Source organism: Zonotrichia albicollis, chromosome 25, assembly GCF_047830755.1.
Source record: "Zonotrichia albicollis isolate bZonAlb1 chromosome 25, bZonAlb1.hap1, whole genome shotgun sequence".
Classification (NCBI taxonomy): domain Eukaryota; kingdom Metazoa; phylum Chordata; class Aves; order Passeriformes; family Passerellidae; genus Zonotrichia; species Zonotrichia albicollis.
In genome coordinates, this window is record NC_133843.1 from 4,552,787 (window position 1) to 4,579,791 (window position 27,005).

At 41.1% G+C, this 27,005-nt stretch overlaps 2 protein-coding genes and 1 long non-coding RNA gene across 4 annotated transcripts; 1 reads left to right on the forward strand and 2 right to left on the reverse strand.

The window, feature by feature from the left end:
- Window positions 1-3,255: 3,255 nt before the first annotated feature.
- LOC102073136 (arylacetamide deacetylase-like 4) lies at window positions 3,256-9,284 on the reverse strand. The gene is made up of 4 exons (XM_005492935.2): window positions 8,917-9,284; window positions 6,466-6,682; window positions 5,487-5,550; window positions 3,256-4,390 (listed from the first exon to the last, which is right to left on the reverse strand). Exons 1-4 carry the CDS (start codon window positions 9,070-9,072, stop codon window positions 3,613-3,615), a joined length of 1,215 nt encoding a protein of 404 aa, XP_005492992.1. The 5' UTR covers window positions 9,073-9,284; the 3' UTR covers window positions 3,256-3,612.
- A 4,441-nt stretch (window positions 9,285-13,725) lies between these two features.
- LOC102072962 (arylacetamide deacetylase-like 4) lies at window positions 13,726-26,513 on the reverse strand. Of its 2 annotated transcripts, XM_074558658.1 has the most exons (5): window positions 25,434-26,513; window positions 19,331-19,408; window positions 16,498-16,714; window positions 15,712-15,775; window positions 13,729-14,981 (listed from the first exon to the last, which is right to left on the reverse strand). In XM_074558658.1, the coding sequence occupies exons 2-5, from the start codon at window positions 19,340-19,342 to the stop codon at window positions 14,210-14,212; spliced, it is 1,065 nt and encodes a 354-aa protein (XP_074414759.1). In that variant the 5' UTR covers window positions 19,343-19,408; window positions 25,434-26,513; the 3' UTR covers window positions 13,729-14,209. The 2 variants fall into 2 exon arrangements, with proteins under 2 accessions (XP_026652681.2, XP_074414759.1); XM_026796880.2 differs by lacking the exon at window positions 25,434-26,513 and having other exon boundaries at window positions 13,726-14,981; window positions 19,331-20,208.
- Window positions 16,241-25,862, forward strand: LOC141731808 (uncharacterized). The gene is made up of 4 exons (XR_012583744.1): window positions 16,241-16,576; window positions 23,569-23,684; window positions 24,124-24,209; window positions 25,777-25,862. It is a non-coding gene; the product is annotated as an uncharacterized LOC141731808 (long non-coding RNA).
- Window positions 26,514-27,005: the final 492 nt, after the last annotated feature.

Below are 27,005 nucleotides of genomic sequence, written 5' to 3' on the forward strand. Positions count from 1 at the left end.
CTGATCTGTGAGACAGATTTAATATGCCCTTCACAGTGACAGTAAGAAGCATTAAGAAATTACAGCTTAGTACATGCTGTACCATAGTGGTTTTTAGAGGTGCTGTGTATTTGCTTCGGCTGCCTCCTACCTACCTTTCAGTGTCCTCCCTTCTTGTTATCTCCATCTCCCCACCCAAATAAGTAGTTAGTTCCTGTATGCTTTGCTCTTACAACAGAAAGCCACTTTGCACTTGGCATAAATCTTTATTTTAGCCTTTTCTTTCTGCCTTCTCTTCTTTGAAGTCTGTCCCTTCCAAATAACTCCTAGGCTAAACAGCTGCTAACAAATTCTGGAGTAAAAAGCTGTACTGTATTAAAAAAAAAAAGACAAATGTTATGTATTGGCATTCAATGATGGAAATTCAGATCTTGTCTTGTGCAGTTCAGAGCAGGTGCATTTTTGAAATGCTTATTTAACTGGAGGGGTTTGTGGAGCAGCAGTGGGAAATGTGGATGGATTTTTGGGTGTCTATGTCTCTGTTACTGTGCAGTTCTGTTCCTCAGAGTGAATGAATTCTGCTCCATACATATGGATTCCAAAAAGCTGCTCTGGAGCATCCACTTGGGATTTCATGGCAGGTCATCACATCAAAATGAATCTTATTAAATCAGAAGTTGCTTGAAGGTAAATATAACAACTTCAGCTGCCCTTCTTTGCACATGGCCAGGTTTGTCTGAGTCTCAGTATCCCAGATATTCAGGTTAGCAGTGTCTGCACCCTCACAGGAATCAGCAAACACAGGGAATAACTGAGACAAGGAAGACAGCAATAAAAACAGCCAGAGTTTGCAGGATTCTGCCTGAGCAGCGAAGAGAATGGGTATCATAGGCAGAGAATAGTGTTAAATAACATTATTTATAAATAATAGAGCTAGTAAACTTGGAATGTTTTCTAATTTCCTGTTTATTTTAAAAATGCTATGGTATCTGAGTTGTAACTAGTGTGGTATAAAGAGGTGATGGGAAGACAACAAAGCAGAGGATAATTGAAGTCATAAACTTCTGTAATTCACCACTCCAAACTTGATTGGTTAGAATGGGTAGTGTAAAGTTGTTATGGCTTAATATGTGCTCTGTTATTAAGCAGAAAGCTTCAGGCTATGAAGGCATAAGAACAAGTTCAGTAAAATATTGAAATCAAACCACAGTTTGATCTTTGGTAATGTGTTTCAGGTACTCACATTGTGTGCCCAGAGCACAGGGAGGTTTTCCAGGTTATTACAGACTCAGCTGGTGCTGACATCTGCTGATGGAATGATGCAGGGCAGTTTGCTTTCCCTTCCTTCGTTTCCTTCAACGTCTTCCTGTCACACAGAGCAGCTCAAAGAGTGTCAGGCACCCCCAGCTGCACTGAGCTTCCCAGCATCTCACTGCTTTTCAGGTTTCTCACTGGTTTTCAGGTTTTGACAGTGTTCCAGTCTGCTCCTGGATCCTTTTATTTGTGTTACAGTGCTCATGGGCATACTCTACAGACCAGTTAAAGAAATGTGGCTCATGCCCACCTTCTCTGGGGTTAATACCTCTGGATGGACCAGCCTTGTCACCACCCTGTTCCTGTGTGGAGGGCAGCTTGGGCTGTCACTTCACTCAGGGTGCAAACTCTGGAGGGAATTATCACCTCAGGCACCTCACCCTCCTCCCTTGAGGAAGGAATTAGTGGATTTTATCAAGAAGCTGCCACAGCTAAGGAAACTTACTTGTCAACAATATATTTTCCTAAGTTCTTCGTAGGCAAAAATTCATCAATAACTCAGGAGCTCTCTGGGTTTTAAAAAAACATAATTTGTAGTATCTTCATCATATGGGGTATAATACCCATGAGAGGTTTGACAGCTGTTGGCCTTCGTGTCAGTCTGACTCATTGCATATTTTAATGTCAGGAATGTACTGCTCTATCACTTCATGGACAAACTGTCACTGGTGTCATGTGAGCATTCGTGGCATGGGTTGCCCATGTGGAAAACAGGAAAACAGGCATTCAACAGCACAACAGCATTCAACAGTGTTAGTGTGTGCCTAGAAATCAGGAAAACACTGGAGATTTTCTGAGCTTTATGCTTACTTGCATTGTATTCATTCAGAGATGCCATATGGAAGATCCCTATAAAATTTCCCCTTTTTCCTGACTGCTGTGTGAGTGTAACTAAATGTAATTCATATTGTTCTGGCAGGCTTTCTTTGCTTATATGCAGAGCATTGCAGGAAAGCCCTTCCCTTGGTTGTAGGGTGTTGGATCATGTGTCTTGCATAACTGTCTGCAGCAGCCTTGCTTTTGGTTATAGTTCAAATGAGCCAGTGGGGGGCAGAAAACACACAGAGTAATAATATAAGATACAGAAAATATTCTTGGAAAATTATAGAGTTAGAAATTTCCCTGGCAAGAATGGTGGTAATTTCAGTGGGGGTAGTGTTCCAGGTGTTAATTTAAGCAAAGACAGTCAGAAGTTTTGACTGTCAGTAAAACTGCATCCTGACCCTGCTTTTGATTCTTCATGGAAATGCATCCTGCCTCCAAGTAGAACTTACTGAAGAATTTGAGACAATGGAGTCTAGTGGCATCATAAGTTATTTTAATTCAGGACATAAGTTTATAACAAAACCTGAAACAATGACACTGTTCTACAATTATACATTCACCTCAGAATGGTGTAAGTAAAACATTTACTGACATTTCTGGCAATACTTGAGGTCATTTCTGAGAAAATAGCTTTACATTTTTGTAATGCCATTTTATTTTGCATTGGTTTCCTTGCTCATTCATCTCTTGTTGTAAACAGTTTAAGACTGACCTGAACTTTGATGATTTTTTTTTTAATTTTCTCAATCATTCTTCTTTCTCCCCAATGGCATTTGATACTGTCTCTCAAAGGGAGAGTCCTTCCTGCATCAGGCAGTGCTGGCCTACACTTTGTAAAGGAACTGATAGTACTTTATATTCCCATGTATCTATTATCTATATATAAAATGTATATGCATTTTCTTTAATAGATGTTGTTTTCTTTAACCAGTACTTGTTATAACATCTGTAGTTCCAGGCCTGCCGTTTCCCTCTCTTCCTCTCCTTCTCTTCCCCTTCTTTCATTTCTGTCTATGTTTACATTTATCCTGCTACATTCAGTTCTTTTTAAGCTTGTCTCAAATTGAGCTCTCACCAGATACAGGTTTTCTTAAGTCTTCAACCCTACTCTTTATATACTGATCCTGTAGATCCACACCCTATTACCTGCCCCAGCTTGTTTTCAAATGTGGTTTTGTGTTCTGACAGTACCAGAACTTCACGGAACCAGACCACATTGCAAACCCCATGCTATAAGGATGAGATCTTTAATGGCTACAAGAGAGAACTGAAGATCTGGCAGAGGAAAGAAATGTAAATTCACCTGATTTTGCCTCTCCTGAGAGAAAATTAAGCAAAGGCCATCATGCAATCAAATTAGTGGGTAGAAAGAACACAGATGCAATGCAAAAATTTAAGGTGATGATTTAAGGAAAGGAAAATTGAGGATTTAAAAAAAAAAGTTTGTAAGCAAAAAGAGAAAGGAATCAGGAAAAGAAAGCAAGAAATGGAATTTTACAACAGTCTTAGAAAACTTACAATCTTTTGCAGGCCTTTAGCTCCAGAGCGGAATCCTACCACCTTACCAAAAAGTGCTAAGAACACTGTTCCATGGAACCCCTCCTGCAGATGGCACCAGGTCACTTTTATTCCATGGTCCTCTAATCTTTTCTTGTACAGCAGTCCATCATCTCTGAGCACATCAAATTCACAGGTCAAAATGAAAGTCTCAGGCAGCTGAGCAATCACACTGTCTTCAGCCAACAGTGGTGAAAAAACAGGGTCAAACATGGGCTCAGAGACTTCACAGACTTCTTTTGAGGGTAGATATGTTGGACTTGGTTTGTAACCTCTTGTTTTAAACTCATGAGGGATGTAGTCAGGACTCACCCACTTCTGATACTTCAGTCTCCTATCTTCTGAAACATGGCAGCCTTTAAATACTTCTTCAATGACGCCCAAGTCCACATTAACGTACTTCAAGCCAAGAACAAGGGTTCGTTCCTTTAGCAAAATGGGGACTCCCTTGTTCTGCTGATAAGAAGGCAAATTTAGGTCCACACACTGCAGAAAAGGGTATATTAGGATTTGTGCTCTCAGCTTTGGGAGGTCTGTTCTGTTCACCAGTGCCTGGGCAACAGCAGCAGTGAGTGTCCCTCCACTGCTGTCCCCACAGATGACAACGCGGGAAGGGTCGACTCCGTGGTCTTGTGCAGTCCTCAGAAAGTGGATGGTAGCAGTGAGACAATCCTCCAACTGGGCTGGAAATGGGTGCTCAGGAGCCAAACGATACCTAAATAAGAGTGAAAGTGTTTTAGCATAGCCATTTCTAGTGAATGGCCCCAGTGGAATCTTGTAATTCATTTATTTCTCTCAAAAGACAGGAAAGTACTCTGTGATTATAATTGCAGCAATAGAATTCATCCAAATTAGTGGTTTTGATGTATTATTTGCTACTGTTCATGTTTGGGAGAGTCAGTACACTTTTCTACCTTTGCAAAATACTTTACATTTTCTGTAAGTGACTGAAGGCACATGAGAGTTGTTTTGGAATTAGTTGGCAAGGCAGGTGTGTCAATCAGTTATCATTAATTCCAGTCAGAAAATTAACATATAACAACAAATTATTGGAGAATATGAGCACAGAAAATATGAGCACAGAAAATCAATAATGAAAATCTGAAAGGTTTTCAGTGTTCTGGAAGCCAAATTCTTTAAACAGAATCAATGAGTTATTGGTTCTTCAAGTATTTTAGGACATAAACAGCAATTAGTGCAATTGTAGTCAACTCTTTGCCTGGACTTTTAGGCATTGTTTATTTTAAGAAAGTATTACAGCTAATCAGAGAAATATTTTTAATGGTCATCTCAGGTTGAATACAATGTGGATTAAATGTGGATTTCCTTGTTCCATTTCTTCATGCAAATGCATCGTGCCTGCAAGTATAACTTACTGAAGAATTTAAGACAATGGAGTCAAGTTTATAAATTCCTTTTGAGAGTGGATATGTCAAGCTTGGCTTGTAACCTCTTATGTTAAACTCATGAGGTTCTTGGATTTTTCAGAACTTCTAAAAGGAATTATTTGGAGTTCTGGTCAACTGTACTTTCAAGAGAAACAGCCTAAGGTGGTTTGAATAGAGCTCTAGAAAACAAAAACATCCTCATGTCTTAGTGCTCGCTACAAATTATAAAATTACTGTAATGGATTTCATTTGGAAATAAACAGTTGGGGATTAGTTGACTAATTCTTCCTGAAAGGAATTAGTGCTGTGAAAGGTGAAAGGCATGGGATCATTGAGGATAGGTACTGATTGTACTTCAGAAGGAGCTTGACTGCAGCAAAGGCTTGCAAACCTAGGGTCAGAGTCTGGGCTGGCTCCCCTTACCCAACAGACACCACCACCGAATTGGTCTTCCTGCAGAAATAGCGACACTTTCTTTCGTAGGCCCCTGTAAAACAGAAAAGTTCACTGGAATTGTTACTTGCTTTAAAAATAAATGGAATGAAAACATTCTGAAATTGTTCTCTCTCTTGCATGGCTAATGCTACAGAGCATGTGTAGCATATGGCATGGTCAGATCTGGGCATTGCTCACCCTCTCCTTACAGCTGTGAGAATCTTCTGGCCAGTAAGAAACTTGGAATTTAAACTAATGCAGTGTTTTGGTTCCCTCTTTGAAAAGTTACAGACAGCACCACCACTGCCACTTTTAAAGTGATTTTGAAGGGGCGAAATCGTTTTAAAAAAACAACAAAAAGTCAGCTAAATCCAGTACAAGAATATTTCTTGTGCATGAGACACCAGCTCATCTCTTTCCCATTCACATTCCAAAATGTGTTTTTTCCTTGTTTTTCCACTATAAAGACACACAGCACAATACACACATATAAGCTTGCACACACTTATGAACAAAAAATGAGTGCTTTAAATAAGAAATAAAATTCTAAGGAGATTTTCAACTTTTCTCATAAGCATAAACAGGAAGGAAGAAAATAGGTATTAAAAATGATCAGAGACTGTTCTAGACATGCAATCTATATAAAGACAATTTAACGTGATGCCTATTGCATGTTAGTAAATTGATTCTGCTGTAATGATTTTTTTTTTTTTTAATTTACAGTGTTAAACCTACTAACTCTTGTCATTTAAGATATAGCAAATCAGATCAGGAACTCTGTGGTGTGTGGTTGTGCAGTGCCCCTCTCAGGGGATATTCCAGAGCTGTCTGGACACAATCCTGTGCCCTGTGCTGTGGGATGGCCCTGCTGGAGGAGAGAGGTGGGACCAGGTGATGCCTGTGGTGCCTTCCCTGACCACTCTGGATGCTGCATGCAGTTATAGCTCATATTATTGATGTTACTTACGGATACTTCCAAACCGGCCAACTCCTCCATGAAAATAAAGAATTCCCCTTCTTAGGTTTTTGTTTGATGTTTTTAGCTGGTAAATTCTCACTTTAACCCTTTCAAACCTTAAGTCCTTGATAAGAAGACGACTATCCTTTAATGGTGGTATTGTCTCCATTATAACCCTGAGGAGATGGACCTCTGAGATTACACCTACTTTGTCCAAAAATGTTGCCTGGTGATAAAAGAAACCACAAGAGACCAAATTAGTGTAAGTTTCTACCTAACCTGGAGATTGATAATGAAAAATTTTAAACTCCATGGTCAATTCAGTAGGAAAACAATCAAATTATCAATAGTAGATAAAGGGTGTCAAATACTTGACCTTGTCAGGTATTTTGGTAACCATGTGCCTGAACATAATACAGAGACAGTAGTTACAGTATTTTAAACTTTAGCTTTGGATGAAGAAACATAGCCAAGACTTCTGTTTCCCAGACTTGGAGGGGAAAAAAGATCCATACAATCTACCACATCTCTGTCCTTCTGACCAAGAACAGCTTTGAACCCAGGCTTGATCATCTCACAGCTCACTGATTCTTACTTAAGCACTCAGCCTCAGGTTCTTATGTCACTGTGGGCTCATCTACTCCATTGCATCTGCGTGGCTATAAGCTGTTTCACTTGTAGCCTGCTCTAGTCTATTCCTGCTCAAAATGAAAAATATGAGACAGTATCACTGTATTTCCACTATACTGGATTCAATTTTGCACTCCTTCCACAGCAGACATCTCTAATGGGTTTGTTGTGCTGCCATTATTCATGCATATGCATTTAAATGAGAATTATACATAGAAATGTCTGCACTGCTTAGATCCTAAAAACCTGCCCTTGTGGTTTTCACCTCAAATTTCACAGACCTCATGTGGCTCAGTTAAATTTGATGTAGGTATCCTGTTTTAGGTCATCTGCAGAGCTGATCCCATACACAGGAAGGATTGTCTGGTGGCAAAGTTACAGTCTCATATAGATTCCTTCTGTAGAACTCCTGGTCCTTATCCGTGGGAAAACAACTTTACTTATTTATTCTTCAATTTCCCTCTGGTACTTTCTTTCTTCACACTAATAATTTTGTAACAGTAAAGGTTAAACCTGCAATTAGCTATATCTGTATGGAATATAAAGAGATCATCTTTGTCTTGAAAATACTGAAAAAGGAGTCCTGGGAGACCTTATCAACCAGAGTGTTTTGGTGTTGCCTTTTGTCCTAGCTAAACACTGGATATACTTGTACACTTTAATTTTCCATGCAGTTTTAACTTCATGGCTTGTCAACCCTTGAAAGAATTTGGCACAAGTAATTTGCCCAACAGCCATAGCAGGAGTTGCTACATGACTTGAACTCTACTTGCATTTAAACTTTGCTTTAACCCTCCATTAGTGTCCTTATCTCTCTGCTCCTTTCAGGCAGTGTCTGACAGTGCATGTGCTTGGCCTCTCAGTGGCCAGCAGAAAGGATGCAAAATTGTAATATCAGAAGTTAAAAATTACAGTTAAAAAGCAGTGTGGAGGCCTGGGTGTGGCACCAGAGACATGGTGTGAGTCACCTTCTTGGGAGCTCACTGACTTCAAACAAAACTTACCAAGCAATGGGGCAGGTAAAGAACCGAAGAATTAACAACATTAGAGCGTGGAATTGAAGTGAAATGTAATGCACGAGCCAAAAAGACTGAACAGGTTTTTTTCACAATTTAAACAACTAAAGGAAGCTTAGTCTAGGTATCACAGAAGGGTTTTCTAATTTACTGGGGCGACAGTTAATACAGGATGATTGATGAAGCAGAAAGACAAGTGCATGTCACGTTTTAGTTTTGAAAAGAAACAAGGATGAAAAGCGAGGAAGGATCAAAAATGTGCCAAAAACAATGACACATAAAGTCACTTTAGGTATTCTGTGTACTGTCTCAAAGAAGAAAGTTGTTCAGGCATATTGAGAGGCAAATGATGATGAATGTGGCAGCTCTCTTCAGATGCCTCAGGAGGAGAATGACAGAGCTGCAGAGAAGAGCTGAGATCACAGACATCATTTAGCTGCTCACTCTGTAAGCAGGCACGGTGTTATACAGAGCAGAAATTCCACATACACAGGGCAAGTTACCTTCTAAGCCTTCCAGCAGTGCCTTGAGGCAGCAGGCATGAAAAGCTAAAACACAGACCTTCAGGAAAATACTGGGAATTGCACAGTCTGCCCAATTTTAGCTTTCACAAATACTGCCTTTGGTGCTGTATAGCAAAGAGGGGGAGTCTGTTATGCCCAGCACAGCTGAAGGAATCTGCTTACATCACCTAATCAGTCCAATTGAATATTTGCAACTTATTCAAACATTGATTTTAAAAAAGATCACCTAACCATTATCCCTCTAACAGAAACAGAATTCAAAACTCAAGCTTTAATTAAGGTTTACTTACCAGACCAAGCCCAAAGTTCATTAAGTAATGAAGAACATAAAGCTTTCGGCGCTCACTGATTCCATGAGGAATTTCTGCTTTGGGGTGTTCATAATAGAAAGCAATTGCCACAATACCAGTCAAAACAGCAAGAAAAATGACCAAGAGAAGTTCCATCTTGCTGTGTTGGAAGGAGCCTGAGAAGGAACCAGCTGTGGCCTCCTCCCCCTTTTTCAGACTTTAAGACTTCTGCAGGTAAAGGCATAGGATTAGTTGTTCTCGTTGTGGTTATAATCCAGTTTTGAAAATGCCAATAGGAAGATAAAAACATGTGGTAACCAACCATACAATTAGACAGTAACAATTAGTTGTGGGAGAGGCTTGCACAAGGGTTTTCACATTTGCAGTAACAAGGCTGTGCCCATCACAGCAGAACTATGACTTGTGTAGTGGCAGTTTATAGGAAGACAAAAACTTGTTCTTTCTCTCTGGTTTTTGGTTACAGGCAAGTCTTTATTATTTGTGAGTTCCTGCACAGCATTTCTTGGTAATCATCTTCTGAGCTGCCCAGATTCTTGCGTCGTTGTGCTTCCATGCCTCACTTTCTCAGACTTTTATTGAAATCAAGGCTCAGTGTCACAAACATGTTTCATCACCTGTGTGGCAGATTTTGGATTCTTCTGACATTGCATCTTTGAGTCCAGTGGACCCAGAGGCAGCTGCAGCCTGGTCAGAGAGCTGTTCTTGCCTCATCCTCCTCAATGGCTCTTCTCCTGCAGCAGCAGATTTTTATTTGGGTTTTTATTCTGCCTCTTGGCAGTGCTGCAGTCTCTGTCTTCCAGGAAGATACTATGTACAGATGTCATTCCAGGTAGGAATATGATTCCAACTGCTGAAAACCAGACTTGAACTTCATGGTGTCAGGGCTAGTAGCACTGACCAGACATCAGCAGCTCACTCTTTTCTGCGGTGAGCTCTAGGATCTTCCTCTGGAGCTAACATATTTTCCCATACACAAATAATTAGTGAAAAGATTTAACTTGAAGCAAAAAATATCTGTAAAGGACAGCTCATGTGATGTCACCTTTGGGAGCAGTGTTTTTAGCAGCCTGCTTAGCCTGTGAAGGCAGCACATTCTCATTCTGAAAAATCACAGTGTGGGTAAAATAAGTCTGTAATTTTTTTTTCTTAAATACTAACAAAGTAATATAAGGGATGAGCTGACCTTGAATTGTAGAATAAAATTAAACTAAAGACAGAGAACCTCAGGGCTTCAGCATACATAGTCCATGACCTGCAAAGGAGATGGCTCAGACTTGATACCTGACTTCAGAAACTGTTTAGAATGAGCAGGTTGGAGTTCATCTGGTGTTACACCTTCTGAGAAGCAGCTGATTCCATGTTCTGCGTTCTCTGTGTTTCATCCAAACTGTTTCTTCATTTTATCCAACAAATCTTTGTGGATTTTCATTTCCCAATGTCCCTGTGCCTTTCCCTCCCTTGCCAGAAGGTTATTCATATGATAAGTGTAAAATCACATTCCTTTTTGTTTATCCTTCTGCGTAATGGCATTTGATGTCCATGTTGATAAGGGATTTAGGTAAAAGGCACATTTTCTGGCAACTGGGACACTCTTGGGAAACGGCGGTGCACAAAGCGTTCAGCTTTCTTGCAACTCAGGCAAGAGCATTGGGAAATGTTGTTGCACAAAACACAGCTGCAGCTCCTTTCTTCAGCATTTGATAGTGCAAGGCATTAATTAGCCTATGCTAAACTCTGTCCCAGTGGGTGAGGTGTGGTCTGAGTACACCCACCAGATTTGGCCCTTCTGGGGAATCTAAGAATGCGCTTGACACCTGTGACAGATCCTTTGTACTGCAGTTCTTACCACCTATGGTTCTTCTGTGATCTAAATCTTTTTGGTGCCAATTCACCCACAGCTGGTAGGTCTTAGACTCATTAGGGCACCTTTACAAGGTCTGGACTTCACAGCACCCGCAGGGGCTCCACACAAAGACCTGATGTGCTGGAAGCTGTCAAAGAAACAAACTAGCTGGTTTCTGAGTTAATAATGTGCTTTTTCCCTTTGGGCATTCCTGGTACAGAGTAGTACTTAACGCTGTGTAAGCTTAGTCTCAGCAATTCACAAGCTTGAGGAAACCATTCCCTACATAATCTTTTAAATAAATGGTCTCTCTAGCTTCTGATAATTTTTTGACCTTATCTCTGCTCCTGTGAGATAAAGCAGGGGATAGACCAGGCTAAGCCCTATTTTCTCCTACCAGGGACTCCCTTTCTTATTAATTTCCAGTGAAAAGCTTAATGTCCAGGCCTGAAATCTCGTCATTCCCTGTTCTTTTTCTGTGATATGGCTGCACATGCAAGGAGAAATACTGAGCCAGGTGTAGCAGATGTAAAATGTTCCCTGCCTCTGGATCGTGGTGCTTAATTAGCTGGCAACGGAACTCACTGTAAATGGAAGTCTGCACTGGGATACTGGGAAACATTCCAGAGAAAGTGCTGTGTGACCCAAGAAGCTCCTTTTGGGTTCTGCAGAGCATGAGAACCCTCTGGTGCTGGAAGCCTGAAAGGGAGCTGGGCTTGCCAGTCCTCACTCTCTCGCTGCATAATTCTTTGAGGAATGATTTTGGTGTCCAAAACTCCTGGATTGACAAGCAAATTGTATTCAATTTGCCATCTGGATGGCAGTTGTCTTCTGTTCAGTGGGCAGTTTTCTTTATCTCTTCCACAATAACTCCTCTCTCCAGGCAGACACCTGCTGATAACAGCCATTGAATGCCCCTCCATGGCTGATAAGAACTGCAGCATCCCATTGGGAGATGTGAGCCCAGAGGGAGGAGCCAAGCATTCCTACCTGGATATAATCTGGAGATTCTGGAACACCAGCACAGCTTCTGCACTGGATTCCCAGAGGAGCAGCAGCTGCCTCTGCCCCTGGACCTTCAGAGGCAGAGACTGCACCTTTCTCCAGGATCCTGCTCCAGCAGAGCCAGCCCTGACACTGCAGGAGGGCTGAGCCACAATTCCAATGGCACTGCTGCCAACAGCCTGACCCACAGGGTGTCAGGTTGCGTTCTGACTCTGGCAGTGTTGTTTTGTTTTACTGCATTGTTCATTTTATCCTTTTATTTTCTTCCCTATTAAAGACCTGTTATTCCTGCTCCCATATTTTTTGCCTGAGAGCCCCTTAATTTAAAATTCATAGCAATTCAGAGGGGGTTTACATTCTCCATTTCAGGGGAGGCTCCTGCCTTCCTTAGCAGACACCTGGCTTTCCAAACCAAGACAGGGGACTATGTCTTCAAACATTCTATCTTAGCAATGCAAGACACATAGCTGATCTGTAATTAATTAAATTAATTAAAATAAAGTACAGGAAGTTCCATGGAGACAGTTAGATCATGTGATTTCTTGAGGTTTAGAAAATCTGGGAGTCATGGTGAAAGAAAGAATACATTATTTCAGCATCTGCTGTACCCATCTGCACTCAATGATTCTAGCCCATAATTAAAGAGAACTGTGTGATCTAGAGAACTAATAATGCTGCTCATATATTATAAAGCTAAATTTGTTATTATTTGTAGTAAACTAAAGATCAATGGATAAAGAACCATGGAAAAATCTCAGGAGTAGATCAGTGTCAAGTTTGGACACTGACCTATAAATGAGGCGTAATTCCAGAGACTGATAAAGGAGAGAAAAGTATTGAGTAGCTGAACTGGCAAGGAGTGTAATGCTGCCCTGAACTGTGTGTAAAATAGCATGAGATCATCTGTGACCATCTCATAACTTACAAAATACAAGGTGGAACTGTACAGACCTCCTTAGCTCTGGCACTTGCCAACCGTCTCCAACTTCTCCGATATCGTGAAACATCTTGCAACACTTTTACAGCAGATACAAGCTGTTGGCCCAGCTTCAGCTACTAATGTGTGAGCTGGTGACCCAACCTTTGTCTTCATAACCAAAGCAGATCCTGAAATCCCTAAAGAGTGGAACATTTGGAACTATCACATTATTTACCCTTGGAAGCATTTCTTTGCTTGAAGAGCAAATTGCCTGGAACGGGAAAAATGAAAGAAATAAACTCTCTGTTGTGTCAACAGAGCATGAAGAAATATAAATTAATTTTGCTGAGAGGGACTGGAGAATGGGAACCTTCGAGTAGTGACTTGTTGCTGCAGAGATGTGAATCAGCTCACCTGTCACCAGCATTCTTTAACATGGTGACAACATGGAACATTAAGCCCACAGTCTCCTTCCTACTCACAGTTTGCCTGGCAGAGAGTAGACATGTACTGACCTCTTTCCACAGTCATGTGTGCATGGATTTATAAAGGCAAGGTGGTTGCACAACAATTCAACATTTTACAATTCCTAGGCATTGTATGCCCAGCTATTTTGCTATGCATTGGCAATTATTTTTGGCATCTGTGTTTAGCAAGTGTGGATCTCTCCTAATAAGCAATGCAACAATTACAGCAAGATAACAATTGACCTCAGGTTTTTCTTTGGCTTTGGATATCCACAGAAATTATTTGGCAGGTTCCATGCTGTTTACATCCTTTCTCCCCAAAAGCCAGGTAAGCTGAATACAATCAGCTGCTCTGAAAGGAACTTTATAGAATATAATTTAGAACATATTCAGTTATTTTTGAGCAGTTCTCCCTCACTTCATCCTGTTGCAATCTCAGGTACCTCCTGGTACCCATCTTATGCACCATGTGGACTGTACCAACCTGCCTGTCCCCCATTTCCCTTTAAAATCAGGTTTGTAAGTACCCCCAATTCCTTCCTTCAGATTTTAAACATAAATGCAAATCTATTGTTTGTCTGTACAGACACTCTGATGGTAATTACTACTCATCTCTAAAGTAGGGAAGAAATCTCCACTCTCCAGAGGTATTGCCACACTGATTTTGGGTGTGCATGCATGTGCACATAGCTAATTATTCACACACTGTATGGGGTTTTAACTTACACATTTAGAATCTTTTTTGTTGTGATGAGTTTTTATTCTTTGACATATGAAGAGAACAAAAATTCTTACAATGCAAGAAGAGAGCATCAAAACAAGCTTACAAAAAGCCTCTAAACATCACATTCTTAAGTAATAGCAAGTAAAAATCAGAATTCAGCAGACCATGCTAATGTCATCAGTTCTTGCCTTGATTCTAATGGGCAAATAGGTAGTAAATACTTAACTGAATAATTTAATTGAATAATTTAACTGAATAATTTAATTGAATCACACTCTTCCTAAATACCAGTGCACTGTATGCAAGAAAATTATTTAATAGCCTTTGATAAAGTCTACAGCATGATTAATTATAGTATTTGATGATGGGAAAGAGAAAATACCATACCCAAAAAATCCCACTGCAGCATGAAAGCCTTTTTCCACGTGGTGCCAGGTCACATGTACATTGTTGTCCTCCAAGCGTTTCTTGTACAACAGCCCATCATCCCTGAGCACATCATGCTCACAGGTGACAATACAGGTGTCAGGGAGAGCACAAACAACAGCATCCTCTGCCAGCAGAGGGGACACCCGGGGTTCAAACAGCTCTTGCACTTCTTCATGGACTTGAGGCAAAAACAAAGTGGGCAGTGGTGGTTTATAGCCCAGTTTAAACTCATCTGGAATAAGATCTGGACTTATCCATTTCCTGTATTTCAAATTTATAGTCTCAGGAACATGAGAACCAGCCAGCATTGGTTCCTTCAGGGAGCAATCCTTATTCAGGTATTTGAGAATAAAATGGACTGCGCGCTCCCGGAGCAGGAAGGGAACGGCAGCATTTTTCTGGTGAGATGGCAGATTGAAGTTCAGAGCTTGGAGAAATGGATAGATCAGCACCTGGGCACGAATCTTGGGGATATCTGTCCTGTGCACAAGCTCCTGGCAAACACTGGTAGCAAATGTGCCCCCTACACTGTCCCCACAAACAACAATCCGAGCGGGATCCACCCCGTAGGTGTCTGCAGTCTTCAGGAAGTGCACGGTGGCCCTGAGGCATTCCAGAGTCTGGGCTGGATACCTGAACTCAGGGGCTAAATGATACCTGGGGGTAGAAAAAGCAGCTGCTGTTACACATTCTGAGTGTCTCATCTGAAACACATCCCGTGCAAAAACTCCCCCAAACCAATATTAATTACAGCATTAATTGTATCTAGGTTAAAGTTTTTACATGCTGAAGCAAACCAGAACAACTTTTCCTTCCTTTCCTTCTCAAAATCAGTTCATCCCAACTTAATAAAATCCCTTAATAGTAAAGTTTTTAATGGAAAAATTTGTTGGAAATTAAGGTTTCTTTATACCATCATGTATTTTCCATAATCAAAACATCTTTGTAGGAAACAGTGGTCCATGCTGGTTTTAAAAAATACTAAATTTTAGACTCATTATTTACTCTATAAAATCCCAGGTGATTTTAAATACAAATATTAAATATTAAAATATTTATTATATTTTAATATATTAAACATATATTAAAATACTAAAATCTGATATTTGGGTTATAATTTCTTATCCTCAAACAAAGGTAATGATTTCTGTGGTGATGGTGATGTACAGTGACCAAACCTGTAACTTTAACCCTGTCTCAGGTATTTCCATTGCCATTCCATGCCACGTGCTTGCTCCCACTTAACAGCAGTGTGGGGAAGACAGCACTAGAGCTCAGTTTCTTATCTTATATTCAAAGAAATGTAAGTTCAGGGGTGTGTGGGAGGCAGGGGGAAAGCAGCAGAGTTCTCTAATTCAGGGATTAGCACTGGTTGAATTTCACTTACCCAAGAGACACAACCACTGAATCAGATTTTCTGGCTATGTACCGGCAAATTCTTTCATAACTCCCTGAAGCACAAATGTTGTTGATGTAATTAACATCTTAGAAAACTTCAGTCAATATTCTCCCTTATATTTTTATGACATATTACTACAATATCTTGTCAGTCCCTTGCTTATTTAGTGAGTACCCAGATTTTCATTAGAATAAAAATAATCTAGATAATCTTTTGGTCATCAGGACTTGCTGTAGAATTCATACATTTAGACAGATCATTGACTTGTGTGGAAAATAAGGAATTATTATGATTTTTACTATTAGAAAATGGGCAGGTTTAAACTGAGAGAGGATAGAATTGGTTTCCATGTAAGGAACACATTTTTATTATGAGGGTGGTGAGGCCCTGGCACAGGTTGCCTGGAGAAGCTGTGGCTGTCCCACCCCTGAAAGTGTCCAAGGCCAGGCTGGACAGGGCTTGGAGCAACCTGGGATACAGAAAGATGTCCCTGCCCATGGCAGGAGGTGGAAGAAGATTGTATTTAAGGTCACTTCCACCCAAACCATTTTATGATCTCAATGGTTCTATGATAAAGAGTGCTGTATCCTATTAGAAAATAATTTAATATTACATACGTGCAGATTAGAGAGTTAAAAAAATTAAAAATAAGCACTAACTGCTTTCTATCTCCAGTCTCTCAAACTAAGCTTCAGCCACTTCTTAGGGTCAGGAGTTTTTAAAAACAGGCAGTTAAAAAAGCTAAATAGTCACATTTCTCTTTCAGTTCCTTACTGATGCTTCCAAAAATGCCACATCCTCCATGGATGAAGATGACTCCTCTCCGTTTGCTGGCAGATGGTTCTCTTGGGAGGTAAATCCTCATGGGTACCCCATCAAAATGCAGATCTTTAATGAAGAGCTGGGAATCCTGCCATGCTGGGAGTCCCCCTGTGATCAGCCTGATAAGTGTGTGCTCCCTGATGATACCCAAGTGGTTTAAATTCGTTGCCTAGATAGGTAAAACAGAAAAAATGAGACATTACTAAAGGGAATACAAGTCTTCCCACTTTGTAAAGCTACTTTTTCCAACACTGTCTTTAGCGTAATTGGGTTGGTTATTTGCTAGGTTTTAGGATTCCCACAAATAACTGTCTTTGGGATTTTGGTTAAGAAGATGAAAACTTACATCTTCATTATTGTGGGAAGAATGTTGTAATACTTGTTCCATTAAATGTATCACATAAATACCCTCTAGTTCCTGTGATCTGGATTTACGACAAGTAAGAACAGGCATTTGCTCAGGTGTGGAAGCTGGGAGGCCTGAGGCTCCCTTCCTAATGAGTGGACAGAAAGAGGTATTTTTTGGGGATGGTTCCAATTTTGGGTGTGTCAAATAATGCTCTGAAAGTGTCTGTTCATCTCCATGATAAACTGTACTCCAGATGCCTCAGTTAAAATATTTAAGGTTAGGTGAGTTTAAAACAAAAGCCAGGAGGTTTCCTCTCATCTCTTCCACTTTACATGGTCATTGATCTCTTCATGGCAGGGGATGTGGACAGATGCAGCAGGAGCATCATTTATGTAACTTCTAGTTGAGGGTACACACTTATCTGGTCTGCAGCTTTCTTTGCAAGTAGGGTGGAAGAAGAGAGGAACAGCCTGTCTTGTATTGTTGAAAAAGAGGATTTTACAGGAGCATACAGCACAGGCACAGCAGTGGCACAGCTCTATGGCACAGGAAGAGCAGCATTGATCAGGATGGGCAGGATAAGTTCTGTCAGTCACTCTGAAGTGTGCTTTTCAATCCACAGTAATTATCATCAAAGCTTCAAATTCCAGTGCAATATGCACAGTTAGTCTGAACATAGATCTGTCTGAGGAGTTTAAAACAAAAGCCAGGAGGTTTCCTCTCATCTCTTCCACTTCACAAGGTCATTGATCTCTTCATGGCAGGGGATGTGGACAGATGCAGCAGGAGCATCATTTATGTACCTTCTGGTTGAGGGTACACACTTATCTGCTGCTTTTCTAAGAAATTACAAGTAGGGTGGAAGAAGAGAGGAAAAGACTGTCTTGTATTGTAGAAAAAGAGGATTTTACGGGAGCATACAGCACAGCACAGCAGTGGCACAGCTCTATGGCACAGGAAGAGCAGCATTGATCAGGATGGGCAGGATAAGTTAATTGCACCCCTGTCATACACAAAGCATTTTGCACTTAAACAGAAACCTGTGAAGTCCTCACTGTGTGGGCTGCTCCTCTGAGCAAAAACATAAACCAGGAATGCACCCAAAGTACCAGCAGATGCCTAAAGGCTTTTGAAAGAAAAATAGGTGAGTGGATTGATTCAGTGAACAGCAAGTGATGAAATGCATCTTAAAACCTATTCAGAAAAAGGATGCTGAAATTTAGGGAATGTATTATCCATGAAGAGAGCATATGCACTTATTCCATAACAGACACTTAAAAGCTGTATAAATGGGTTACAAGTATCACCTGAAAGAATCTGTTCACTCACTAATTAGAGAATTTAATAACATTGTCCTATTATAGTATTACTGTCATAGTATTATATTAAGTTTATATATAACATAAAACAAAGAGTAGGATGAGATATGCATCCTTCTTCATGGCAGACAAGACAGAAAAGTACCACAGGAGAATCAGGGACAACCACTGGATTTGGTGAATGCTGCTGTGTAAGTTCAAGCAACCCCCTTGAGTCTTTAATAGATTGTGGTGGCCCAAACCACCTCTCAGGATGTGGGGCCAAGTTCCTGTGTTCTTTCTGCAAAATCACCTCTCAGGATGTGGGGACAAGTTCCTGTGTTCTTTCTGCAAAATCACCTCTCAGGATGAGGGGCCAAGTTCCTGTGTTCTTTCTGTATAACTGGGGATTAGAGAATTGAGGTGAGCTTCATACAAACATCAAAGAAACCACTCTGATTTTCCTGCAGGCTTTCTTTTGACATGTTACGTGCCAGACATGACAGGGCTTAGGCTGCTCCTACATACTGCTGCTCCCTGCTTTGAAAGCTTTTTGGGTGAAAGCTGTTTCTTTCTGTGATGGCAAAGCCCACAGCACAGTGAGTCTGGCTCACAGGTACTTAGATAATAAGTGATAACAGGCCTAAACCTGCTTTGGCAGGAGGTTCAATTAGATGACTTCTGGAGGTGTCTTCCAACCTACCTGATTCTATGGTATTTAACTATAATTCTGTAATTTAGTCACTGCAGAATAAGAACAGAAACAAGGGTGAGAAAATTACTGCAAATAGCTCAGAATGTAGGAAATTGCCTTACAGATATCAGAGTGCACTTAGACAAAGCAATTTGGGTTCTTATTATTCATGTAAATTATGAACAGCCCTCCTGTCATCCACAGGACCAGTCATTTCATTATGGAAATATACAATTGCAGCATAAGAATGGATATATCAGTATTGAAAGAACTCACCTCATCCTGGCTGCTTTGTATACATGGTAACAGAAACCAAATCAACCTTTGGCCTTTAAATCTGTGTTACTGTGTGCTTCCCATGACATGTAGTTGCAGTATTTAGATTCATACTCAGCTCTTTTCCTTTTCTGAAAATCCCAGTATCCCAGAGCATGATAGACTCACCAGAATGTCCATCAGAGTGTACAAACAGTGATAAAGGCGGAGCTTTGCTGGCTGGTCAACATCAGAAGGAATCTGCTCCTTGAAGAAATGATCAGTTGCAATTAAAACCAGCAATACAAAAGCAACTAAAATTCCTGCTAATAAAACCAGAATATAATAGGATTCCATTGTTCTTTGGTGGGAATAATTAGACACTGGTCAAAATGATTGTGTCAGTATTTATATCCTCCAGACTGATTCCACAGAGGGGTCATTTGCATGTCATTTGCATACCGAATTCCCCCTGCCCTGCTCCTTTAGGCAGGGCTGGCAGGTAATGGAAGCCTGCAAACATCCGGCTGTGACAAGTGCACTTGGCATGATTCAAGCTCATACAAAGCACAGTCACTTCCAGGAAGCACCTTTCTTTTGTATAAATGGGTTTATTTTTTATCTGCTTTAGGGGCCTGAAAAGTTCTCTGGGATGTTTTGCAAGTGTGCCAGTGAGTGTCTCACAGCCTGTGGAAGAGTGGCTGGACTCCAGTCTCCATGGTCAGGAATTGCAGAGGTTCTGCTCTTGGAACAGGTCTGAAGGATGATCCCAAGGCTTTTTGCTTAGTGCTGCTCTTTTCCCCTGCTCACTTGCAGAGGCAGACAGCTGGCCAGAACAGTTAGAACAGGCATCCTGACCTCAGCCTCAAGGAATTTTGCTTTTGGAGATCCACATGGATCTCTCAGTTATTTGCCAGCCTGAGTGTGCAGCAAGGGGCTCTGGGCTCACCAGTGGTGCTGTGCTAGCACAGGGAAACTTCTCCTTGACTTGCAGAACTTTGGCCCTAACCCTCTGTGCTGATTCTTTCCAAAGGAAAGGTTTTGATCTCTTTACAACTCCATATTTTGCTGTGGAGCAAAACTCCATATATTCCAAGATGACTCTGTGTTATCCCTGGTTGTAATTCAGGTGTGATCAGAGCATATGGCATCCAAAAGCTTGCACCAAAGGAGGTGATGGCAATGCAGGAATGAGTCCCCAACTTTGTGTATTTCTGTCCACCATGTGCCTGGACAAAACTTGTTTGGGTAACATTAAAAAGCAAACAAGCATCAGCTCAGCTTGACATAGGCAACACAACCTGTGCTTATCCTCTGAACACTGAAATATTTCTTTATCCCCACTAATCTCCCCAATACTTCATTTAAAAACCCTTACAAAAGCTTGTAATCACGGCCATAGAGATATGTACTCCTTTTTATGAGCCACAGGATTCTGTATTTGGCTAACCAACCTGTAGTGTATTCTCTCAGAGACATCTTCACTGAAAAAGGTGAGTCCTTTCTATGTTTCCTTGCACACTTTAAAAAAGCAGGCAAAATATATCTATTTAGAAAAATCCCATTTATACAAAATATGTGTTACAGCAAAGAGCAAGAAACTTCAATGTGAACTAGTCAGTGGGTTAAAAAAATATTTAGCTGTGTGGAATGAGTAAACAAGTGAGTCATAAGAGATAAAATACAGGATGATGAGTGACCAGACTGGATTCTTAAGATAAAAGGTCTAATCCTTAACTTCAGTGGAGTTCAGCAAGTACAGATGATTGAATTATGTGGCTTAAAATTAAGAAATATAGATAGATAGATAGATAGATAGATAGATAGATAGATAGATAGACAGATAGATAGATAGAAGGTGTTAAGGATAAGAAAATCAATAAATCCATTTAAGTAATCACATGGAATTCAGCTTCACTTGGCAGGCCTGCTCCTTGTCATGACAGTCATCTTTCCAATTCTAATGCAAATGAACTGACTGAGCTGGGGAATAAATGACTTCTTCCATTGCTGAGCCCCTCCCAAGCCTGCTCCATCCAGACCTGTGGGGGTACACTAACTTGAGTAATTTTTTAAAAACAAAACAACATAAATTAAAGCAAAATTAATGCTACTTTTATATTCTGTGAGGTAATATCTAGGTTGGGCTTTATTGATTTTAGTGTGATCTTATTTCCCCACATCAGTTCATACACCTGGCCTATCCCAGCCTCCCAGTCAAAATTGTTTGCCTTTGACAGCACCATTCTCTTCCTAACATTCCTCTTCTTTTTGATATCCTTTGTAAAACTGTCAAGTTTGAAGAAACTTCAGACAGGCCGAGGCCCTGAATTATTTCACCTCACTATGTATTAGTGAACCTCTCCCTCTGAAAAGAAGTTACAGCTGCATGTAAGGAATTCTTTTAAAAAGACATTGGTAGAAGGAATTCAGGGAATATTTTATCCTGAGATTTCCTTTCTAAGCTAGTTCACAAGTTTCCAGTGCAAACTTGTTACAGGCATTAGCTTGCTGTTCAGTTTGTGTCAAAATTGACGTCATGTTGGTTTAAGACTTTTTTTTTTTTTTTAGGACTTTTTTTAGGACTTTTCTCTAATTTTAAGAGCCTTAAAGACATAATTCTTCTGTTTCTTCAGTTCTTTTTATGTCTTAGAAGTTTTGTCAGGACTGAGGAGTTAGTCAGAAGGAATGGGTAAATATTCACTGGCCTAAAAGTCAGTAAAGGCACCAAAGAGAAGGTAAGATGAGTCAATCAGGTTAACAAACATGATCTTTCCTTTCCAAACAAACTCCTTTCCTGTTTACATGGGGTATTTTTGCATTGTTCTCTCTCGAAGCAGCCTAAGATGTTGAGAGATCTGGCTTCTAATCACAGATGGGTGAGGAAAACCAAGCAAAGTTACAACAAATGACAAAAATTCTAACATGTATGAAAACAACTCAGCAGGTGGAACAAGCCCCACATAGATGAGACTGCATCCCTTTGAATTCCAGAGAGCTCCTAGAGCACTGTGTAAACTTCTGCCTCTAAAGACAATTATTTTTACACTTGAATCTAGAAAGGGATGTTACCTAGAATTTAGAATTACCCGTGAGACATTTTTATATCTTTACTCATGACACTGCTTTGTTGTAAAACCCTGGGAAAGCCCTAAGACATCAAAATGCAGCTTTTTGTAAAAGGTCTGATGCAGTCTTTGCTGTCAGGCTGGATGTTAACCAGAAACCCAGTTCCTTTGAGCTCAGTCCATGGCAGAACTCAGAAGGCAACAGGATCGGACTCTTAATAGCATATAGAAGGACAGTGTGAAATCACAGAACCACTGGGACACATTTCAAATGGAAAATGTGAACACGAGGGAAGAATGAAACCAAGAAGCACAAAAATTTAGCTCTTGATTTATCCAAATCTGACAGCAGTACTTCATCTAACAAAAACCAGATCAGCTTGGCAAAAGGTTTTCCTTTTTTAAAGAAGGTTTAAGGTTTATTCTGTGATCATGATAGATTATCTATGATTAAAAACCCTGCGCTGATGTAAAAAAAAAAAAGGAATTACTTGACACTGTAGTGGGGAACTGCTGCTCTGTGCTCCCAGGTTTGTACTGTCTATATCTGAGTGGGTTTTTTTAAGTTGAAAACACAGAATTTTTACCCCAATTGGCTTTCAGATGTGCCTCAAGCAGAGTTTTAATTTCCAGCTCATTTTCCTTTCTAAAGTTCTTGCCATTTTGCAACCTCATTTGTACAAAGAGCCTTCCAAGGCTGCAAAGGCTCTGTGAACACAGTTGTGCCATAAATACAGGTGTAACATGAACTGCGACATTCAGACACTGCCTGAGCCTCTTCACAGATCCAGGGAACATCATTCTGCAAAAATGGAGCTTTGTCATGTAAGTGATGTGTATACAGAGTGTATCTACTTGTTTTGGAGGTAAATGTGCTTTTTACTGCTGGTTTTTCCTTCAAGCCATAAGTCAGAAAAAATCGGTTTCTGTGACTCTTATTGAGAATATGAGTAAATCTACACTAAGTACACTCCAAAAGCTATGCTAGAACAAACCCAGAAACCTAAACCAACAAATGGAAGCCAAAACTGGCTTGAGTTATCACTGAAATACATTACATAGCATCATAGAATATCCCAGGTTGGAACATATCCATAAGGATCATCAAAGTTCAACTCCTGGCCCTGCACAGGACCACCCAAAGAATCCCACTGTGAGCCTGACCACCTTCTGCTCTCATAAACTGGAATAGACTTAGTTAAAAGTGCCATGAAAATGGCTTTAAAAAGGTTGTTGTGTTGGTTGTTTGTTCAGTTTATACTTTGTTGTGAGTGTTTGTGTAGGAAACAACGGCTGGAAATGCAAAATGAATTCTGAAGATGATGCAATTTCACAGAAATAACTTATGGAACATTTCAGGGCACTGGTTTAGGACTTCTGAGTGAAACCTGGATGGAATTCACTTTGAGACAACCTGGGGCTGATAATTAGAGAGAATGGCTGTGATGGGACAGATCCTTGTGACCCTCACCAAGGTATGTGCTGAGTGTCTGTTTGTACCAGCAGCATTGAAAACATCTTGGACAACCAGCCCTATATGAAAGTGTGTTTTAGGGAGTCTCACTAACAGAGATGGAATTTGTGAATAAAAGTTCATGTGGGTTTTGTAAAGGTGACAGTTTGGAAAAAGACCTCTTCCCAAGAAAGAGTGCAGTGGTTGCTGTACAAAAATCAGGTGAAATTCCAGAATATTCCTTTTTTTTCCTTTTCAGAGTAGAACTGCAATTAAAAGGGAAAATACCTCTAAAGTTCTAATGCTCTCACATAAAGTATGTCTAGTATTTAAAGCTATTTGACTTTTTGGTTGAATTAGGTGAATTTTAAAATAACTTGCATATTGTTTTTATTTACTACATGCAAGATACACTAACTTCAGTTTTACTATAAATCTGATTTTGCTTCTTGTTTTTGTAGGTTTGTACAATGTAGCATCTACTAATTTTCATTGCTTCAAGATAAAACTAAGGAAGGAAAATACTTCAATGAAATTTGAAGCACAGGTAAGGAAAAATGTTATATATCTAGAACCATTTCTTAACTCCCAATCCAAATTTGGTAGCAACTTTGTACATAGGTAAAAATCATAATGAATAAAAAATCTCTTCAAACACATATTTAGATTATTATTCAAGCTGGAAATAGACATGACATAGACATGAAATAGATATGAAATAAACACTCACAAGATTATTCAATTCCCCCGGGCTTCAAAGGACCTGCAAATGTTTTATGTTAATAATGAATTTTCTTTTAAATCTAAACAAGTTAACTCTGCAATATTGATGAGTTTTCTATTTTAAATGTGTCTGTGGTGCTTTAAGCACTAAGAAACTGAACTCAGGCATCAAAAAAACACAAATATACTTCGATGGAGTTCATATCCTTTCATTTTCAATGCTGCTCCTTATTTCCAGAGCAGAAAGTTGTTATATTTGTTCCCAGTCCAGACACTGAGTCATTCCTGTCTCAGCCAGACACTGGCTTCTCTGGGTAATTTCTCTCTCCCCTCCAGAGCTGTTGGACTGAGAGGAAAATTGTAATGCCAGGTGCCTCCCCGAGCTGCATTTCTGGAGGTATTACTGTCAAAACACACCAAGGTGCTAAATGCTGCCAACAGGCCATGGAAATTCTCTGGTTGGTTCAGATGCAGCTGAGTTAGCAACACTCACTGGTTCTGACAGAGTGTGCAGACAGTTTCCACTTAGGATGCTTCATCTTCTCCTCAAAACCCTCTCCTGACACTCTGATTATGCAGTGACAGTCATATGGCTTGTTTCATATGAGCTAACCCGCCAGTTAGAGGTAAAAATTGTGCAAGTTTGTCTTCTCAACTTAATTTCATTTTTTCCTACCCTTAAAACTTTTGTGGAACTTTTAACAGAGGTGAAATTCAAGGATTTAGGTATTTTTCATATTTTTTATCAAAAAATCTATGTGTGATAGAGCTGTTGAATGTGGGGGGCACCAGAAACTTGGCTGCCCTTCTTTTTGCCAACAAAAAAACCCTGAACACTCTGTTCCCACATGGCCACTTTGAATGTCTGTTTGATTCCAAAGAAGAAAAGTGAGTTCATTTTTAAAGGGATTTAGCATCCAAACTCCCCTCTGTCTCTCACAGATGCTTAGATTCAAATGTCCATTGAGGTGGTGTTTTAGGAACTAGAGATGTGAAGAAGTTTGAGAGTGTTTTTAAGGGCAGCTTTCCTCTTAATTCCAGTGTTTACCTCTAGATGGCTTCCCAGGATAGTTCATCTGGCTCCAGACCTGAGTGAACTTGTGCACTGCATTCATTTTGATGAATCCCAGTGATACCTGCAGATAAAAACCCAATTTTCTTTCCACCCAGCTGTGAAAATAACACTGTGAGGTTTGATATCCTTGAGATCTTTTGATATTCTCAGTGCTTTGCATTTCAAGTGAATTAATTCTGAAATGAATGTGCAGTTACAGCCTCCTCAGAAAAGCTTCATCTCTACAACCAAAATCATAATTTACCTGTCTAATGCTTGACAGTGCAAACAGCCAGGGACCTGCTGTGATACACTTTGCCCTTTTCCCTCTTTTCAGAGTTTGAAGGGCTGTGGAGACCTTCTGGGTATGCCCTTATCACCAGACAAAAAAGTCTTGGAAAAAAACCACCCTTTTTTTGCAGGGTGAGTCTCCCTCTGTCATTCAGAGCCTGCCTTTTTCACTGCTAAATCTCCAGTTTTCAGCAATGCAAGCATCTTCCAGCATGGAAAATCCATGAGGCATCAGAAAAACACTGGTCAGTGGTACTAGATATTAATGATTATCAGCTAGGCTGGGTTCAGCTGGAAATCTAGGGCTGCAAGGAGCTTTGCCCTGCACACACCAGCTGATCTTGGGCAAGCAGCCCCCTGGCAGAGACGGCTCCCTTGAACTCAGCCTCAGCCCTGCTTCTTCCTGGACCTGCTTTTCCCTGGGCTCAGGTCACACCTGGGCACCTTTGTGACAGAGGCGGCAGGGGCTGCCTGACCTGGTGACAGAGCCCTTTGGTTCCTGCACAGAGCCCAGGGCAACATGGAGCAAGCCCAGCATGGCATGAGCCCAACGTGCCCACAGCAAGCCCAGTGTGCCCTCAGTTTGCCCCCCATGCCCACAGCTGGCCCAGGGTGTAGTATTTAAAGCTATTTGACTTTGGCATCTACAGGATGCCCAGCGTGCACTCAGCAAACCCACGGTGCTCACAGCATGCCCAGGGTCCCACAGGCAACCCAGGGTGCCTCCAGCTGGCCCAGGGTGCCCACAGCTGACCCTGCTGGCCGCAGCAATCCCAGAGTGCCCGCAGCTGAGCCTGCTACCCCACAGCAAGCCCAGGGTGCCCACAGCTGGCCCAGGGTGCCCACAGCTGACCCTGCTGGCCGCAGCAATCCCAGAGTGCCCGCAGCTGAGCCTGCTACCCCACAGCAAGCCCAGGGTGCCCACAGCTGGCCCAGGGTGCCCACAGCTGACCCTGCTGGCCGCAGCAATCCCAGAGTGCCCGCAGCTGAGCCTGCTACCCCACAGCAAGCCCAGGGTGCCCACAGCTGGCCCAGGGTGCCCACAGCTGACCCTGCTGGCCGCAGCAATCCCAGAGTGCCCGCAGCTGAGCCTGCTACCCCACAGCAAGCCCAGGGTGCCCACAGCTGGCCCAGGGTGCCCACAGCTGACCCTGCTGGCCGCAGCAATCCCAGAGTACCCGTAGGTGGCCCTGCTGGCCCACAGCAAGCCCAGGGTACCCACAGCAAGCCCGGGGTGCACTGAAAGCTCATGGTGCCCGCAGCTGACCCTGCTGG